The sequence below is a fragment of the Mastigoproctus giganteus genome, chromosome 2 (assembly GCF_048544385.1).
Source record: "Mastigoproctus giganteus isolate SK-2022 chromosome 2, ASM4854438v1, whole genome shotgun sequence".
NCBI lineage: Eukaryota > Metazoa > Arthropoda > Arachnida > Uropygi > Thelyphonidae > Mastigoproctus > Mastigoproctus giganteus.
In genome coordinates, this window is record NC_143576.1 from 203933263 (window position 1) to 203954861 (window position 21599).

Genomic DNA, 21599 nt, shown 5'->3' on the forward strand with positions numbered 1-21599 from the left:
TTTGTACAGAGTGAACAGCTGTTTGGAAGAAAAGTAATGCCGTGAGCGTAAGAGAAAACCAAGTGTTTTAGATGCAGAGGAAGCAATATTTGTAATGTGCTTGTGCCATGAGAGATTAGAAGTCAGGGTAATCCCCAAAAAAGATATATCATTTTGCCTAGAAATTGAAGTGTCACTAAAGATAAGCATAGGAGCAGAACAATCCTTTTTACAAGATATAAGACAAGACTGAGTTTTAGAAGGGTTGAAATCAACTAAGTTGTCTTTGCTCCACTGGAGAATTACGTGGAGATCGGCATTTAAGGAATTGGCAGCAGATATTCGACAAGTTGACACTGAGCACGGCAAGGTTTCTCAAAATAAAGTGGAATGCAATGTGCTATCATCGGCAACACTATGGATAGGATTTCAGGTCAATGGTAGAAGGTCATTGATATACAAGAGAAAAAGAGTGGGGGAAAGAACTGAACCTTGGGGAACACCGGCATTAGTGGAGAAGTTAGAACACAGAGAGCCATCTACCATCACCTTCAGTGAGCGATTAGAGAGAAAACTGGATAACCAATTACAAAAAACAGTTGGCAAACCATAAGATGGAAGCTTGTTTAGAAGACCTTTATGCCAAACACGATTGAAAACCTTTGAGATGTCAAGAGCAACTGCTTCTGTTTCACCGAACTTTTCCATTGAATTAGTCCATAAATGGGTAAAATAAGCCAGAATATCACCAGTGGATCGACATTGATGGAATCCATACTGGCGATTGTTGATGAGACGGAAGGTTTCTAGGTAGTTTAAGAGTTGGCGGTTAATCGATTTCTCCATTACTTTAGAAAGAGTAGAAGTAATTGCAATGGGTCAATAATTGGATGGGAGGGATTTGTCACCCTTTTTAGGAACTGACTGGATATGAGCAAATTTCCAAGCAGAAGGAAAAACACCTTTGGAATAAGAAAGTGAAAAAAGGCGGCAAAGAACAGGAGTAAGTTCAGGAGCACAGGTTTTGAGAACAAGTGGAGAAATACCATTGGGGTGTGGAGCTTTCTTAGCATCAAGATTCAGCAAAATCCTTTTGGAAGACCACAGGAGGCATTGAATGGAGCGTGTTGGGAATGGTGGAAGGTGTTTTACAAAGATCATTAACGCATGAGTTGGAAGAAAAATGGGATGCTAGCAGGTCAGCTTTATCCTTAGCTAAAGTGACAATAGAACCATCAGGTTTGGACAGAGGTGGGTGCAGAGATGGGCAAAAGTTGTGACCAATGGCTTTGGCAAGAGAACAAAATGCTCGACTGCCATTAGGGCATGAAGCAAGTTTTCTACTCTTAGCCTGTTCAAACTCTAGTTTGGACTGATTAATAACTGCTTTACAATTATTGCGAGCTTTGGTGTAGGCAGAAAATGAAACTGAAGAATTAGAAACAAGCAAATTATGATATGCAACATTCTTCTCTTGAAGAGCCTTAGCACATTTATTGGAAAACCAAGGTTTAGATAAAGGACGAGATTTTAAAGTGGAGTGTGGGATAAAGGATTCCATTCCTGCAAGAATAATTTCACTGACACGATCTGAGCAAACGATGACAGAAGTTTTGAAAAAGTAATCCGACCAAGGAAAAGAAGAAAAGAAATCTCGCAGGTCATCCCATTTTGCATTCTGTAATGCCAAACTATACGAGGTTGGGAATAGCCATGAGATAAAGGCTCCAAGAAGAAGAGACAATCACCAAGTTGTGATCTGAAGTGCCTAAAGGACCACTCACTTTGACTGTGTACTTAGAGGGGTTGCTTGTGAGAAAAAGATCAAGCGTGTTGGCTATATGGTTAGGATTGTCCGGTATTCTTGTAGGTAAATGAACAATCTGTGCAAGGTCATTAGTAATTGCAAAAGCCTCAGCATCTCGACCAGCTGGGTCGGTGTGACTAGAAAACAGAAGCCAGCTGGAGTTGTGAACATTAAAATCACCACGGAAAATTACCTCACTGTTAGGAAAGTTGGACTGGAGAAAGTCAAGTTGTAAAGAGAGGAAGTCAAAGAGCTCCAAGTCATTAGTGGAGTTGGGAGAACGGTAGAGACAACAGATGAATTTGAAACGAGGTAAAGAGATTTTAAGCCAGAGAAGATCAAAAAGAGGAGACTCCAAATTTCCAAGTCTCTGACAGGGAATATTGGAACGGACATGTGCACAAGTACCACCTTTGAGGCGATAGGAATCATACAGCAAATAATTTGGGCAACTAAGATGAGCATTAGTGGAATCAACTGATAACTGAGATTCTGTCAGAAACAATACATGGAGTTTGGCAGACTGCAAGTGGAAATGGACATCATTGAGATTAGAATTGAGACCACGTATATTTGTGAAATGAATTAGGAAGTGTTTGGGAGGTTTAGATCTTTTTGCAGATAAGCTTACTCTATTAGTTTGACAATTCATGGTGTATTCAATAGTAAGGAAAACTGGGGGGGGGGACATGCTGTATGAAGTAATGAAATTTTTGGATATGGCGTACACATGGTAAGAATATACCTAGATCCTTGACATAACGTGGCCTCGACAATGCCCCCTGCAAACACACTACTCAGACTCCCTCCAGTCACTATCTGGCAGAGCAGAGGTAGCAAGATTATACACTAGCTGATCCGGAAGACTCCTAGAGAGTTACCAATAGGTTCAGTCCAGTGTACTAACTCGCGGCCAGCCTGCGAACATAATTTTAGAGCTGTACCCTCGAAATGTAAGGAAGATTGGACCTTGCCACGATGTTCATTATACCCTCAAAAGTCATCAATCATACTGCATGATGGAAGGGTTGACCAGAACTTAGCTCTGGAGACTAAACATGGGTTCCACCACTTCAAGCCTCCAATAAGCAAAGTGGTGGTATTGCACTGGTTGATGAGAGTCATCTACCACCTAGTACTGCCTGGTAACACAGAGGGGCAGCATTCCTCCATGTGGTGTGGTCGCCACACCTCGACCCCTGCTTACTTTGGTTCACACCTGGGTGGTCACCCACCGTGTGCTTGTGCATGGAGGTTATACCCAGGATTACTAACAGTCCCACCATCGTGAAGGTGCTAGCAGAGGATTTGGCTGTCACAGCCCATCTGGACTTCGCTGAAATTGGGTCCACTTGACTTGAGTGTCACCCGAATATCAGTTCCATCAGCGTTTTAGACTCCCAGGTAGCAAGTACAGCTTGTCTGCCATATCTGAGAGAATGTCTGTGACAACCTCAAGTTCTTTCCAACATGTAACCATACACGTTATGGTATTTTTGTTCAGTCCACATTCATTTGCTTACCACAATTTCTGATTCTTTATGCGGTAAATTGTAAAAAAACAAGTGGCAACATGAGAACCACAGCAAACTTCGGGAAACTTGCCGGACAAACTGGTTTCCAGTTACCACAGTTTCTCCCTGCATTCTCGGTAAATAGACTGTGTGTTATCAGTAATGGCAGTAGACATCGATAATAACAATGTATTAGTTTTTTTCTCGTTATTATTAATATTGGCATATGGTGCAAGGAAGACTGAGGCTTTTGCTGCACCAGCCAAAAAAAAAATTTTTTTTTTGAATTACCCAGAGAGAGAGAAGTAGAAGGGTATCACGAAAAAAAAGAATGATGATATCCAGCTCAGGACCCTGGGTGTGCCAAGCCCATACTCACCAAATGTGAGCCCCTGGAGTTAAATTATTAGCAAATTATTGGAGTTCATGAGTGTTTTTTGCCGCTGAAATTTACTTATAGGTACATCCTTCAGAGTGCCTCAGTTTTATCCCCCCCCTACTGTTTTAAAATAGGAAAATGCCACTATTGATAACATGCACTCTCTGTAGAAACAAAAACAAATCATTGAAACTAATAGCCCAGAGTTCAAACAGCGTGCTGACAGAATCAAACAGTTTACTTTTATACTACTCTTATATTGACTGCTTAAGAATGACTGCATACGTTTGTTATGGATCATTGGTGCTGTACCATTTTATGCTTATGCCCATCAATGCAGTGAATGTTCTGAATAGGAAGAAAAAATAATCCTCTATGAAAGTAAAGGGAAGGGCCTTTGCTTTCGTAAAGGTGGTGGTCTGAAACAGTATTTAAATTCTATATGGTGGGACCAACTGATGATGTTACCAACAGCAAATTCAAAATGGGAAGTATTCAAAGAATTAAAATTGGAAGCTATTAGGCTTTTCATACCAACTAAGAAATATTGTTCAAGGTTTAGGCCTAAATGGATGTCAGATGAACTAATGAGACATGTGGCAGAGAAGAAAAATGCATGGGATACATACAAATTAACACGTGACACAGAAGCCTATGATAGATATAAGCTGGTCTGTAAGCAAATCATAAAGGAGGTTAGGCAGGCAAAGGCAGATTATGAGAAATCTTTGGCAAAGGAAGCAAAGAAAAACAGCAAAGAATTCTTTACTTATGTAAACTCTAGAAGGAAGGGGATGGATCAGATTGGTCCACTTGATACCGATGGTCCAACTGTTGAAGATCCTGCTCAGGTAGCTAACAAACTAAATGAGTATTTTGCATCTACATTCACACTTGAGGAGTTATTCAGCTAGGCTAATGCCAGGGGTCAATTAAACTCTGGCAGTGAGCTAGATGATTTTGTAATAACAGAGCAAAGTGGAGGAGAAATTGTTGAAGATAAACATAAGAAAGGCACCTGGGGTGGATGGGATCTATCCTGTTATATTAAAGGAGGCAGCAAAGGAAGTAAGCAAACCCTTAACCATAATTATGAGAGCTTCATTGGACTCAGCGACTGGACTGGAATGTGCAAATGTGACCCCAATTCACAAAAGAGGATCAAAGGGCGACGCAAGTAATTACAGACTTGTTAGTTTAACTTCTGTTCAGGGAAATTAATGGAGGCACTGGTTAAAGCACTGCAGGATCATCTGGACGAGACTTCAGTTATAGCTCGGACACAGCATGGTTTTGTTAAGGGGAAGTCTTGTCTCACAAATTTGATTGGATTTTAAGAAGGATGTAGAACTGTTGGAACGAGTACAGAGAAGGGCAACAAGATTAGTGAATGGAACAAAGGGTTGCTCTTATGAAGAAAGGCTTAAGTTTTGCAAATTATAGTGTCTGGAGACTAGGCATCTGTGAGGTGATATGATTGAGGTGTATAAAGCCTTGAATGGTTTGAGCATGCTCAATGCTGATGGGATTCTTCCTCTTGCTCGGAATAATCGCCTGAGAGGGCATAAATTCAAATTGAGGAAAGACTAATGGATAGATGTGTGGAAGTTTGCCTTTAGCCAGCGGGTGGTTGATTACAAACTTCCATCTGTCGTAGAAGTAAATAAAAGTTTAATGTGAAAATAAGTTTAATGAAGCAGTGAGATCAACTTAAAATCACTTGAGGATTAAATCACAGCATTCTTAATATTAGTAAATTTGAACTTTCATAGTTTTTCCTGCTGGCAATTGATGTAGCTTAATTTCTTCTTTAAAGGTATTGGGTGACACCTGTAAATGTGACAATGTTGAGAATATCAAGAATGCAGCTTCCTTACATTAGGTCATTATGTCAGAAGGTTAATGGCACCTGCATTCAATCAGATATGGTAAGTTTCAGTATATATTTTTTTTTTTTTTTTTTGTATGTATAAAAGTCCATAAAGTTTTTTTCACACACTTTATCGTAACCTCCTAAATTTTGCAACCTTGAACCTCAACCTTTCCTCTTCCCCAAAAAAATCACATGTAGAGTATACTGATGATGATCTGGAAATATGGCAGATTGAACACCATACTGCTCTGGGAGGGTTTCACAGCAGTCTGAATGCCTGACATCTCTTTAGCTGGAACAGTTACCTTGCCTTCTTGGACATATCAATTTGTTGAAAAGTTATTCCCTCAGGACCGTTTATAGAAAGCCCACTGGTGCATGCAGAATTGGGGTACCTTAGAGTTTGTACCTATAGATATTTGGATGAAATTTCCAATTTTATTAAAGGTCAGTGGATTACAGTCGCTACCTTAGTACTTTACAAACAAAACCATCTGTAGAACCATTATAAAGGCCACTTCCAGAAAAACTATCCTCATAATGATCCAGGATCTCAGAAATACATGCTTACATTTTTTCTCATCTCAGAAACAAAACAAGGATACCTGATAGTGTAGGCATAAAGAGCTATGAAGATCTCCTCTCTAAATGTGTGGTATGCAAAATTGATGACCAGTGTAATGGGTTTGTTTCACGCTTTTTTACAGGAGTCCTTTTCAGGCATGTGGAGCAGCATGAGTGCCGCATTGCTTGGAATACACCATAACCTCAGAAATGGCAGAATAATGCTATTACAGAAGGCCACACTTGTGGCCTTTCCAATATACATATCCTTACTATAGTACATATCACCTTCATCATTAGCAATTAGTCTTGGCACTTCTCATAAGGAAATCTTATTCCTACTTCTTTACCTCCCTATAACCAGCAACTATGAACTCAGCCATATATCTGCCCATCCTGAAGACGGTTGAGTTTCCTATCTTTGACCAGATGAACAATGTATGATACCCAGTGTCTGGACTTTTTTTGTGTGTGTGCATGCGTGCATGTGTAGGCAGTCTTGGGCCAGATTTTGGCAACCCTGCTGTGTACATGTGTTGTGTAGTGTAGCATTACATTTGTGTTCGAAACTGGCTATCCAACCTCCCAGTATCCCTCCTTCCAACATTGTGGTCTCATCTTTGATCTGGTATGCTGGTGACCTTAGCAACTTCTGACCATTCATCTTGTAATCCTGGCCTGGGTGTATGATTACAAAAGTAGTCACTCTTTCACCAGAATGCCCCGCTCCTGCAGACTGGCCAGATTTTCTGTGAAAAGAAACTGCCATTTAACACCTTGTCTTTTGGTGATTTAGCCTTGCATATCATTCTTCCCATCAAGCATACTTCTCCAAGTTCTTGTTTTTTTCTTTTAAATATTCTATTAGGAATATTCCAAGGTGAAATTAAATTCTGTTATGTATTAAGGTAAAAGAAAAATACTTTAAATAGTGTGAAAAAAAAAACAAATTTATTTAATTAAAAATAATATAAAATATTTAAGGGCAATAGCCTCATGCTATGAGGTAGAATGACTAACATATAGGTTAGTGCAAAAGCATCATTTTAACGTAGCCATCTACCAAAGTATTTTAATTAATTAATTAAATTGGCATCGTTTTGGTTATCTCATATTGTGAATGTCTTTGCAACGAGTTGCCATGGTATTGTACTACCTCGAATAAGTAACACTTCACCAGTGGAGAAGACTACTGTTACTTATTCTCAGCGGATACCACCATACAACATAACTGGGTTGTCACTATTGCAACATCAGGGTACCTGTCCACCCACCCACCCACTGAGGAGAAGCAAACAGGCTTTGAAATGGTTCTGTCTGAGTGGTGGTATCCGCTGAGAATAAGTAATGGTAGTCTTCTCCGCTGGTGTAGTGTTACTTATTCAAGGTAGTACAATACCATGGCAACTTGTGAAAGCATTCACAATATGAGATAACCAAAATGGTGCCAATTTAATTAACTACTTTGGTAGATGGCTATGTTAAAATGATGCTTTTGCACTAACCTATAGGTGCCTCCATAGCCAGGTGGGCAGGAGCAGCAGTGCGTAGCACACGCTTCTTGATCAGACCGGGGTTCGAGCCCGTGACCACCAAATACGGAGGATGCGGAAAGGTCAGGAAATACCACCGCATATCCCTGGAGCAATATGGCCTTAGTTGCTAATGCTCCTAAAAACCAAATAACAACAACACTAACCTATATATTAAAAATAATAACTTATACATAAAAATTTAAGTAATTTTTTTTAAAATGTTTGATCATTTTTTGTTTTGTTTGTTGTGACCTTTTTTTTTTGCTGCTAAATCTCTCAGGTTCCTTAATATCAATTTGATTATATTGCATTCTTCCTAGTTTTCTGCCTATGCAACACACAATACGAGACAGTTTTAATCATCAGTCATCAATTTTAACTGATAAAGACTTATAAACTTTGCATTGTATTATATTATTATTATTGTTCATATCAAAACCTTAATTATTCTGTTGTACTGTTATTTGTAAACTGCATTATTTAATTTCATTGGGTGTAATGTTGAAGTGTTGTGAACTCTATGGTTGTGTAAAACTAAGTCTAATCTGAATTCTGAAATTGAACTGCAAATAAACTGAAGTTTCTCCCTACCTTCAGTTAGATTAGCAGTGTGCGTAATTATTAGCAGTGTGCGATTATTTCAGTAAACAAAATATAATTGATTAATATAATATAATATAATTATATGCAAATTAATTGGTTACAAAATTGACATTGTGAAAATTGAACTAAAAAAAGTGACATTGGGGTGATTTGATTGATGTTATCGGAACTAAAGATAAATGCTCTCCCCCTAATTATTGTCATAATTGGTTATTTAGAGATTATGATAATCGATTATGCCCATTACTAGCTAAAAGGCCCTAAATAACCATTGTTTAGAAATCTTTTTCCATTTCAGTGCCACTTATTAATTTCTTACTGTTGGTGCTAAGGCACCCAAATACTTCACGATCTTTTTCTGTGGAATACCATAGAAAAGATCATGAAGTATTTAGGCAGTGTGACAAAGTATCATTGTAACTACAGCAAGTATAACATTTTATACAGGGTGTTTCAGTTAAACGTTTCAGAACTTGGGCGCCTCCGTAGCCAGGTGGGAAGGAGCAACAGTGCGTAGCACACGCTTCTTGATTAGACCGGGGTTCGAGCCTGTCACCACCAAATACGGAGGATGTGGAAAGGTCAGGGAATGACCACCGCATATCCCGGAGCAATATGGCCTTAGTTGCTAATGCTCCTAAAAACCAAACAACAACAACAACAAGTTTCAGAACTTCTAAGAGGGGTAGGGTACATCCTGACAACTCGAAATCATATAGCAATGTGGGGTCGGAAATGCTTTCCTGAAGCGGTGTTGTACACAGAAGCACCATAAAGAAAAGAGACCGTAAGTGAGAAATCGTTTTAATAATACATGAAAAGAAGCAAAAGGTACATGGATTAAAGTAAGTGTTCGAAGTTTCTTCCACGGGCTACAATGCACGCCTCACATCTCTGACGCATGGACGTCCGAACATTCTGGAATACTCCAAGCGAATTTCGAATTTCTTCGGCAGCTACTGCGATTCTTGCAACCAGCTCCTCAGCATTGTCAACAGGGGTGTCATAAACTAGCGATTTCATATGACCCCAGAAATAAAAATCAAGACATGATAGGTCGGGTGACCGAGCAGGCCAACGCACGGGACCACCACGTCCGATCCACTGTTGACCAAATGTGACATCCAGGTAGTTACGAACATCTCCGCTATAATGGGCAGGGGCTCCATCGTGTTGGAACCACATTGTCTGTTGCGTCGATGCAGAAATCTCTCAAAAGTTGTGGCAATACTTGCTGCAGAAAGATCAAGTAGATAGGTCCGGTTAGACGACACGGTAACAGGTAAGGTCCGATGAGGTGATCTCCCATAATACCGGCCCATACATTGACCGAAAATCGAATCTGTGCTGCACGACGTCGTATTGCATGCGGGTTCTCGACCGCCCAGATATGGTTGTTATGCGTGTTGAAAATTCCTTCCCTTGTGAAGGATGCCTCATCGGAAAACAACACTTCAGCAGGAAAAAGGGGATTTGTAGCACATTTTCCAAGGTACCACTGTGCAAAAGCAATACGAGGTGCATAATCCTCCGGTTGCTGTGTCTGGACACGCTGCGCGTGAAATGGATGCATGTCTTGTTCTCGGAGAATCCTCCAGACGCTGCAATGGGAAACCCCGACTGCGTTTGCTAGACTTCGTGTACTCGTTCTTGGATTCCCCTGTACATGCTGCAGCACATTCTGTTCGATGGCTGGAGTCCGTGCTGTTCTTACCCTGTCAGCTCTTTCAAATGAACCTCTCTTAGCTAACCTCTGGTGCAGTCTTGCGAAGAAATTATGACTGGGAATACGCCTCGTCGGATATCGTTCCGCGTACAAACGCTGTGCGGCTGGCCCACTACAACACCGCTTCAGGAAAGCATTTCCGACCCCACATTGCTATATGATTTCGAGTTGTCAGGATGTACCCTACCCCTCTTAGAAGTTCTGAAAGATTTAACTGAAACACCCTGTATATACAGTAAACCCCCGCTATTCACAGGGGTTATGTTCGTGAGAAATGCCGCGAATACTGAGTTATGGCTCTCATAGAAATAAAGGAGTTCCGTTCCAAAGTATGAAATATATAAGAAAAACTAGTTTAAAATTTTGTCTATGTATGTGTTATATGAACCTTCATAATATGACTATGTACATAGACAGTACATAGTGAAATGCAAGCATATGGCATCGAAATGAAAATAAGAAACAATTTAATATTAAATGTAATATTTATTAGAAATTTCAAACAAATCTTTCAACCAGCGCCTTTGCTAGCTAAAAAACTTATCCTGCCAGTGCTATCACCAGTTTCGCTAAAGTGTTGATAAAGGTGTTTTGCCTTTTCACAAATGATGAGTGAACTTAACGAAATTTTATTTTGAGTTTGTTCTTCTATCCACAGATTTAAAGCCTTTTCCATTTTTTCTAATTTAACATCACGAGTTACAGACCAAATTTTTGAAGCAATTAGTGCATTTTCACGGACACTACGGTGGATTTTTGCTTCCGATTTTTTGATTGATCATACAGTTGACTCATTGATTTCATAATTTTTTTGCCACTTAGGAGACTTTCACCATTAGAAATTTCGTCTAATAACTCAATTTTATTCGCTAATGTCATCACCTTCTTTGATCTTTTCACATTTCCCTTGTTATTCATAACCATATTTTTGTACGGGTTAGAAAACTTGTCCACAATAAACAATAAAGTCACTTTCTTCCGTTAACATGCTCGAAAAAGTCTGTTTTACACTGCAAAACGGTAGATTTATCACTTTTGTAAGCATATCAATTTATAAATTGATAAATTTATTCAATTTATAAGCATATAAATTAAAAGCAAACGACAAAACCTTCCATGACAAGCACAACACATACTGAACAAGGATTAGCGAGAAACATCCATGCTTGCGATTTTTGTCACCCCTCTCCCCCCACCCACAGCGCTGTTTGGAAAGATAATTTTAGCCATGTCCATGTTTTTTTATGGCGGAAAATGTTCACGCCGCTTTAAAATTCACATTTTTTTAGGTTTCATTTTATATTAAATCAGCAACCGCTAATAGCGGGGGTTTACTGTGTGTGCGTGTGTGTGTATGTATATATACACACACACACACACACACACACACAGGGTGTCTCAAAAATACATGGCATAACTTCAGGAATGAGTTCTTCATATGTAGACAATAAAAATATTTTATATCAACGTAGTTCCAGAAATGCTTGGTTCCCGAGTTATTAACCGGAATGTCTTATCTCCCGCAGGTGATTTCCTTCATCACAGCCGACCGGGCTAGCCGAGTGGGTAAAGTACCTGCCCGGCAACCCCAAGGTCGCGGGTTCGATTCCCGCCTCGGGCTTGGATCAAAGTACTGCAAAAAACCTTGGGAGGTGCAATATGGCCACAGAAGCCGATGCGCCAACAACTACCAAATCAATCAATCAATCCTTCATCACAAGGTACTTACAGAATCTGGTGGTTTTCCATTCAGACTATGTACTCAAAACCAGGAGTAAGCAGATATGCACTTTATTATGTACGGTTTGGCGGACGACAATGCTCTGGAGGCTTGTCGTTTGTACCATGGAAGGTTCCCAGAACGAAGATGTCCAGACAGGAAAAGTTTGAAGGTATCCATCGCCGCCTTTGTGAACATGGGACCTTTACACCCCGTGCTGCTGACAGAGGTCAACCAAGATCTACGGCTCCTGAAGTAGATGGGTGGACCAACTGGCTGGCCTCCACACTCACCTGTTTTAAACCCACTAGATTTCTTCTTGTGAGGCCATTTAAAGTCATTGGTGTATTCGACTCCGGTAGCTGATGTGAAAACTCTCTGCAATCGAATTGTGGCAGGTTGGGAGACAATACGAAACATGCCAGGAATTTGGCGTCATCTTCGCAAGTCCAAGAGAAGTCGATGTGAGGCCTGTATTCAGGCAGAAGGTGGACATTTTGAACAATTATTATAAGGTGATGTGAACAGTTAAGTGTCATAGACAGACCTTCAAAACTCTGAAACCAAGCATTTCCAGAACTATGTTGATATAAAATATTTTTGTCTACATATGAGGAACTAATTCCTGAAGTTATGCCGTGTATTTTTGAGACACCCTGTGTGTGTGTGTGTGTGTGTGTGTGTGTGTGTGTGTGTGTGTGTGTGTGGTACAGTCGAACTTCCCTATAACGAATTCGATAAATCCAGCGAAAAAATTCGTTATAGAGAAATTTCGTTATACAGAGAATATCTTTTTTATTAGAAATTGTTATCTAATTAGAAAATGAAAACGAATCTACATTTATTTTTAATGTATTTTATTTCAAAAACATACTTATTTAAATTACGTTTACACAATTTTCACCGGTAAGTATCACAAATTAAAAAATCTGTAATTTTCATTTGCAGAGTACAATTAAACAATTGTCTCATTCTCAAAGAAAACCTCACATTTGTTCAGAGCATTAAAAACATTATCAGGAACATTTTCACAAAACTGTAGACCCATACGAACCGTTAATCATTTCTTCGCGAGTTGGCTTTTCTACGGGTTGTTCTGATGCATCATCGTTAACTTCATTTGGATGTTCTGCTGTGATCTACATAAACATAACTATCCAGTATTATTTCATTTTTGATGTTTCCGGACGATTCTAATGTCCAAAAGTATTTCAGTTGTGAAAGGGACAGTTCATCTTGTTCGTCCAGTCGTTGTTCGACTTCTGTATTCAATGCAAATCCTGCTTTCGAAAAACAATTTTGAATAGTGTATTCAGTGATATCGTTTGTCCAAACTTTTGCCAGTTCAGAGATGCAATCTCTAAGGTTAATTGTAACCTCCAAGTTTCTATTTTCTGATAACGCATTGACAATCTTCATTATTATTCTCTTTCGATAATGAAATTTAAAATTTTAATAATGCCTTGGTCCATTGGCTGGAGTTTTGACGTTACGTTTGGTGGTAAAAACAACTTTGCACTTTTTAAGTTTGGCAGAAATACTGGCAGGATGTGCCAGACAGTTGTCAGTTACCAACACGATTTTCCTTTTCTTTTGTGATACGCTTGTCTAGTTTTAAGATCCATTCTTCAAAAATATCACTTGTCATCCATGCTTTTTTATTAAAAGGTGTAGTCAACTTCCAAAGATTTTGTGCCTGTAAAACATCTTGGGTTTTTTGATATTCCGATGACTGAAAGTCTTAATTTTTCACTTCCTGTCATATTTGCTCCAACTAGCACAGTGATTCTTTCTTTGCTTTGTTTTCCGCCAAAACATTTATCATCCTTAAAAGCAAGTGTTCTGTTTGGTAAACATTTAAAGAATAAACCCATTTCATCAGCATTAAAAACATCCTTACGCTCATATTCTTCCAAAATCTTCTTTAAGGTATTGTTCCTCCAACTGTTGCAATCTTCTTCGCTTACATTAACACTTTCTCCACAAAATAACCTTTTCCACAATTCTGTGGCGCTTCTTAAATTTATCTAGCCACCCAGTGCTCGCATTAAATTCTGTATGTCCAAAGGACTGGGCAGACTTCAGAGCTTGTTGCTTAATTATTAGGCCCGATATTGGGATATTCTTTTCACGTATCATTTGCACCCATTTTAGAACAGCTTTCTCAACATCTTCGTATATACACAACTTAATTCGCTTCTTGTCTGCTCCTCCTTCAACTGCATTTAAAATTGATTCTCGTTTTTTTTTTTTTTTTTTAAATCATAGATAAACTGCTTGCAGATACGCCATATTTCTCTGCAACATATTTTTTCTTAAAACCCTGGTGAATATCATAACAATCTTTGCTTTATCATTACTACTTAAACACTTTCTCTTCGACATTGTTTTTGCAATTGTAAAAATTACTGGACTGCAGCTCTTGCCGATACATACACTGGAAACTTCGCTGCACTGCCATATAGTGATTTGTTAGTACAGGTACTGCCTACTCAGTGACATTCGCTTGCCAATTCAACAATTGTCAACAACAATTCACAATATACGACTTTGTGAATTTTTTTTATTCCGCTTTCATTCGTATACAGGGTGATTCACTACCAGTGCGACAAACTTGCAGGAGGTGTAGGGGGCACAAAGACGAATCGGAATCACATAGCATTGCAGGGTCTGAAATGCCTTCGTCATGCGGTAGAGGACGTTGAACGGGAGGTCGCGTGAACAGCAATCCCGCTGGAAGTCAGCATTTGCGAACCGGTTCCTGAGGCAGTAGGATGGACGAGTATTCAAACGTTGAACTGGCCGACATGGACCTCGCGTATGGAGCTGCGGACTGTAATTGGCGCGCCGCTCTGCACTTGTACCAGGAACGTTTCCCGCACAGGCGTGCTCCTCATCATATGATTTTCGCATGTGTACACAGAAGGTTACATGAGACTGGTTGTTTCATGAGAGGTACCATGAATCAAGAGCGAACGACGAGGACGCCAGACAATGAGGAGAATGTCCTACGTCTTGCAGAAGGCAATCCAAGTAAGAGTACTCGAGCGATACGCCAACAATTGGGTATTTCCCAATCCACTGTATGGAGGATACTGTCAACAAACCAAATGAGTTCATACCATCTGCAACGCGTCCAATCATTGGAGCCTGCGGATTATCCACTCCGGAGAACATTTGCTACTTGGTTTCTTCAACAGAAACGGTTCGCAAATGCTGACTTCCAGCGGGATCGCTGTTCACGCGACCTCCCATTCAACGTCCTCTACCGCATGACAAAGGCATTTCGGACCCTGCAATGCTATGTGATTCCGATTCGTCCTTGTGCCCCCTACACCTCCTGCAAGTTTGTCGCACTGGTAGTGAATCACCCTGTATACACGAAAGAAAATTTTATAATTAATGTATGCTGTATGTTACTTTTCAGAGAAAAAAAAATCATGAAACCATCTACTGGGAGGCCAGTTAGACGAGAACAGACATACTGTATCATATAATGATTGACATGAAGGTCACGTGGTATAGTTGAGGTGAGAAGCGAATGTCACTCAGTATGCATTACTAAAAACCGACTATGGTAGCATTCTATGTATTTCTGCCGCAGCATGCTAAAGGCTTACCGCAGCAAATTTCATTTTCCCCTGAGCTAACATCAATTTACAAATCTACCCTATTTATTGTAAAGTTTACGACCACTTTTAAGAAAACCCATTTGGTTTAATAACTGTAACAAAAATGAAACAAAGACCCTCCTACAGGCATCAAAGGCCACAAGTGTTCACTAAAAGGATGATTATTTAATTCCAGATGCTAATGCGCAATTTCGGAAGGAAGGAGGGAGCATATTTGAGTGGCTGTTTAGCAATAAATGCTTGAAAATCTTCAAAAATGCTTTTACTAATTTTTTAAAAATTCGTTATAGAGAGACTAACACTTCATTATATGGGGTTAATTTTACATGTAATTTCGTTTCAAGGTGCAATGTTTCGCGGAAAAATTCGTAATATAGAGAAATTCGTTAAATAGGAGTTTGTAATAGAGAAGTTCCACTGTATATATATGTATATTTTTTTTTTTAGCCTTGATTCATCATGTGAAGCCCAATTGGAAAGAATATCGCTTTTCGCCTTGAGATATATAATATGTGTTTCTTAATTTACTGCTTGCTTACATTTATTGGCATTATAGTGGCCAAATGAAGTAAGGAAGTGAGATTTTTCAGCATCAGTTAAAAAAAATCCATTGTACCTTTCCTGTTGTCAAAAAGTCACCGATGAAAATATACTTCCCCTGTTTATTTTACTTTGCATGCGTGGCCTACAGAGCCTGGTAACTAGACTCCTTTGAGGAGGAGAGGGGACCCGATTGAAGTATATGAGGCTGTAAGAGTCGGATAGTAAAAATGAATGAATGAAAATTTTCAGTTATAAAGGATTCCAGGAGTAGGAGCCATAAATTCGAATTACAAGAAGGAAGAGGTTTCAACCAGATTGTAAGAAGTTTTCTTTTAGCCACTTAGCTGTTTACTATAAGTTGCCTCCACAGGTAGTTGAAGCTAATCAAAGGTCAGCTGGATAGTTATCTATGAGAATAGGGAATTAAGTCTGTTTTGTTATCATCTTCTTGTGTATATCTTTATATATTTTTTATTTTTTATTTATTTTTGTTTTGCTATTATTGCTGATTACTATTTTTTTTTTTTTTTGCCAGTGCAGCAAAAAACCTGTGGTGTCCTTGCACTATATGGACAATATTAATACTGATTCCCTTCAGAACCTTATACACTTTGTCAATTTCCCCTAAGATGTCTAGTTGTTAAGTTGTAGTCGCCACTTTCTATGCCGTTCTTTATACAGACATTGATTAGCATCACTTACCGCTCTAATTGCCTTTCTGTGAACTGTTTTTCAAGTTGTCTTTTTTCAACTATGACCTCTAGGCCTGAACACAATATTCTAAATGCAGCTACCTTTTCCCTACTTGCAGAGGTCCTGTATATTATAGAAGAGACACCATGTGCCTTCCTACCTGCCTTTTTATGCTTTGCAGAAAATTTCACATGAGTGAGTGAATCATAATCCCAAAGTCTTTTTCTTCCCAAATCACTTTTAGCTCCACTCCCCTCTTAGCTTGTAACTCCTGAATTTTTGTTCCTGGTGCAAAACTTTAACATTTAGAAGCATTAAACTTCAGTTGCCATTTTTCAGATCATTGTGCAACTGATCTAAGCCATTTTAAAACAGAATAGCATGGTTCTGGTTATTAACTACTGCATGTTTAGATCACTATTTTTCCAAGATCAATTATATTTAAAATACTGTTATCAGTTTATAAAGTACAGATTGTCTTAATTTTTTTTCCATCTGTTATCTGTTTCCAATTAATAGTAGACATAGATTTGACCAGTGCTATTTTTTGTAAAAAAAATAGGTGCTGGTACTCATTCTTTGCTATCAGGAAAAATTCTGTGCCGACATGGCTGGCACTCAGTGGGTGTCAGCCATGCCAGCTGCTTCTGTCTGTTAAGGAGATCACGTGACACTGGGCGGAGTCAGCACCCGTCAATCACGGCCGGAACGCTGTACCCGATACTGAATCTCGACCATTAATTTTATTAACACACAGTTTATTAAGCATAAATTTATTATACAAGTATATAAAAAATAAGTCAAAGGTGAGTCTTATTTAATAATACTTAGTAATGTAAAAATAAGTAAAAATAATTTCATAATGAAATTATTTTTACACATAATGAAACATGGTTGACATGCACTGCATGCCAGCCATATCACATGCTGTTAAAAAAGGTGCCGGTACGCCGTGCCGTCACAAAAAAAGCCCTGGTTTTCACAGTTTGCATTACGAAAATTGCTGTCAGCTAATTTTGTTTGATTTTGGCTTACAAAAACAGAAATTGGTGAAACCTGATTAAGTGATGTTGCCTCGGGGTGGGGGTAACAATGAGTTGGAGTTTTTCATGTTGTTTTTTTTTTTTTTTTAAATGTTCTAATTTGACTTTTGACTATAATTTTACTAATTATATTAATATCCATTTATTTATAAAAATAAATTAATATTTAATAAAGGAATTCATGTACAAAGTTTTCATTTTCACACAACTTTATAAAAACAATTTCATGAAGACACCACAGAGCTTGTCACCTTACCACAGGGAATCAGTGAAAACTTACCTGTTTTCTGTACAAAATCCTGCATTTCGAAGAAGGGAAAGCCATGCAGCTCTTGCATGAGAATGACTAACTCATACCATATTGTGAAAGCCATAAAAATTCCCTGCATCATTGACGGAATCCGAATCCGGTGTTGGGAGCATGGTAATTACATCCACTATGCTACTGGGGCCAAAACTGACTACTGGGAATCAGTCCCACGTGTTTTTTAAACTCGCTCATAGTAAGGTTGGCAATTAGATGCAGATTATTGAAGCTAGTATTGTTTTTCCCCAGTTTTCATATAATATTTCTATTTGTAGAAGAATAAGAGAAATTTACCTCAATATGATACATAGAACACTTCCATATGATACTCTCCAGAAATTAAAACGAATAAAAGATTAACACAAAATGATTACAGGGGTGCCTCCGTAGCCAGGTGGGAAGGAGCAGCAGTGCGTAGCACACGCTTCTTGATTAGACCGGGGTTCGAGCCCGTCACCACCAAATACGGAGGATGTGGAAAGGTCAGGGAATGACCACTGCATATCCCGGAGCAATATGGCCTTAGTTGCTAATGCTCCTAAAAACCAAATAACAAACAAACAAGCAAAATGATTACAGTAAAAAATCAATTGAACACAATTCAAAAATTAACTAAAATTCAAAAAATTGTAGAAAAAATCAATTAAAGTTAAATGTAAATTTTGAAAAACTTTTCCTTCCTTGAAAAAAACATTTTTAATTTAAGAATAAGAGGTAAATTTCTCTTATTCTTCTACAAATATTGATATCAATGTAGAATGTATTGAGCACCATAGCTCTGTTATATACTGTATGATATATCTAAATGTTTTGTGTTATATAGTATATTTATTGGTCAGAATTGTATAATGTCATTATTTGTATAATAGTTTTATTAATTGCCATAGATCAAAAGCTGGTTTGGGATTTTTGTTAACAAAGTTATCAAAAAAAAGTTGTGTATATATTCAGTCACTGAATTACTTATAAAATGCACTTGACAGATTATCAGTACATTAACCAGCATATTTTGCTTTTAACAAAAAATTTTATTGCTTAGTGCATTCAGTGACATGATCGATTTTTATTTTATGTGTTCATTTTAATGTTTACATATTTAAAAAATTTTTTTTTTTTTTTTTTTTTTACAGGTCTTTCTTTCCGGGGCTAAAATCAAATGTCCTATGAGTTACCGACGTTGTGGTGTTGTGAATTGGTTTCGTAAATTAAACGTGAATTGGTTTCGTAAATTTGATGTTAGATACCGCAGAAATTTTTTTGAAATAGATGATGTAAATCGACGTGATTATGACTTGGTGTACAAGTCAACATTTGACAATTATATCTTCTATGGACAGTTGGCAGCTGCAGCAACTACTGTTTTTGGTTTGTTGTTCTTGTGTACTTCTGTATATGGGTACGTTAAGACTGGAACATTGATAACTACTGGAAAGTATTTTGAAACACCAAGTGAAGTTGCAGTTGCCTTTATTGGAATGACTTTATTTGATATAGCACTCTTCCTTTTAGCTTGGAGAATTCCTATACGAATATACTACAGTGACACTCAAGAAAATTTCATAGTTGTGTTCCTTGGTTTATATCCTTTAAAAGTAAACAAATTTACTTGCTTTCCTGGTGATGTGATTGCATATGATAAAAGTGCAAAGAATGTTATTTTAGGAGACTACAAATATAAAAAGAGGCGATTTCAGTTATATGAAGACTATTTTAAGTATCCTGTTTATTACAATATTCTCCTTGGATATCAGCCGCCAGATACACTAAGAAATGGTATAAAGCATAATGTGTGAATAACGTGAGGAACTAGGTTTGTTGAAAATGAACACTCCACGTTAAAAATAACAATTTGATGTCTATTGAGTAGATAACCACAGAAGTATGATATAAGTTAAAAATTGAAACACCAAAAATGAATCCAGCTCTGTATTTCATCTGGAATCTAGCTTCTAGTCCTTATTCAGTGGAATGCAAAAATAATAAATGAACAAAAGCATAAGGAAGCAGTGATTTTCAGATCAAAAGTGACCATACAAAAACAATGATCAGCAATCTTTGATCATTCAAAGGGATGATGACTCATGATTCTGGTGGTTGCATAATTTGTTTAAACAGTTCACCGCATGCCTTATTATTTATTGCAGGTTAGGGATTACAATTCATCACAAGTCAAAAATATAAAATATGTATAACATAAGTGATAAACTGAAACGTAGTGGTACTGTGAACTTTTAAAAGTTGGAGCATAGTATTTAAATAAGGTAGTGTAGATAGCTAAATATGATATGCAGGTTTGGTTTAATACCTTAGTGTGGTACATAAAGGTATTAATTTTAAATTACTACAAAACTACATTCAGTAGAATGTTTAGTGTGAAATTAGAGTGTACCTATTTATTTTGTCCTGCAATGTTTGTAGTGATTACAAATTAAGTAAAGTTATGTTATTTTGCCTAATTTTATAATCTAGTTTTCTTGTTTCATCATTGCTCACATTAAGAGAACTAATATGGAAATTGGTGCATTCAGTTTTCAGGTACAGTTTTCAATTTCATTATCAATTCCTGTGTTGAAATATAATTCCACATCTTTAATATTTTGTAAGATGACCATGTTTATTATATTACATATTGCTGTCATCAGATACATATTACATTTACCTTAAAAGTCATTTCATACTGCCCAGGTGGACAGGAGCAGCAGTGCGTAGCGTGTGCTTCTTGATTAGGCCGGGGTTCGAGCCCGTGACCACCAAATACGGAGGATGCTGAAAGGTCAGGGAATGACCACTGCATATCCCCAGAGCAATATGGCCTTAGTTGCTAAAGCTCCTAAAAACCAAATAACATTTCATACTGCCAGTCTTGTAAGTTCAGTTTTGAAAAAAAATTGCTCCATTTTTGGAATAAAGGTGGCCATACTTGAAGCAACTGCTAAGAAACTTATAAAAAGTACAGTATACATGATACAGGTTTATTCAGAATGATTCATCCAGTTTCAAATGACTTGAAGTTTACAAATACAGAGTGAAAAGAGAAACTGTTCTAGTTTTGTCTCTCACCTTATAAGTGCTCTGACTTCCCATAGTTACGCGAGCAACGTTGAGACGATATTCGAATTCCTCCCATACTTGCTCCAGCATGTCCTTTGTCACTGACTCCACAGCAGTAACAATGCGATTTTTGAGCTCATCCAGGGTTGTGGGCAACGCCGGCACGTATACAGCATCCTTAACGTACCCCCCAAAAGAAATCGCGTGGCGTAAGATCTGGGGGCCAGTTGTAGAGCACAAAGTCATGGGGTCCACTGCGACCAATCCAACAACGAGGGAGCACTTTGTTGAGGAAACAGCAAACATCCAAATATGCCAATGAGGCGGCATCCCATCTTGCTTGAAAATGTAGTCACCGGAATCTTTGTTCATTTGGGGAAATAGCCAGTTCTGCAGCATATCCAGATAGGAGTGACCACTCACTGTGTTCTCCATGAAAAAGAAAGGGCCATAAATCTTTGCCCGGGACAAACTGTCTGTCGCGCCGCCACTATGACAGTGGTGACCTAAAATTTGTAGATTTCCCTTTTCATTTGGTGTATGCCAAGTTAATACACGGTTGATAGGTACGGAATTATGCTCATTTGAAATCGGATGAACCATTTTGAATAACCCTGTATAATGTACTGT

The 21599-nt window shown here is 38.2% G+C and overlaps 1 protein-coding gene across 2 annotated transcripts in view; it reads left to right on the forward strand.

Annotated features, from left to right (window-relative positions):
• LOC150089933 (uncharacterized) overlaps positions 1–20156 on the forward strand; it is a 41659-nt gene extending 21503 nt beyond the window's left edge. For both annotated transcript variants that reach the window (XM_090368909.1, XM_090368908.1), the window contains exons 2-3: positions 5496–5607; positions 19049–20156. In XM_090368909.1, the coding sequence (XP_090225035.1) occupies positions 5524–5607; positions 19049–19711 (747 nt within the window). In that variant the 5' untranslated portion in view covers positions 5496–5523 and the 3' untranslated portion in view covers positions 19712–20156. The remainder of the gene's footprint in view (positions 1–5495; positions 5608–19048) is intronic.
• Positions 20157–21599: the final 1443 nt, after the last annotated feature.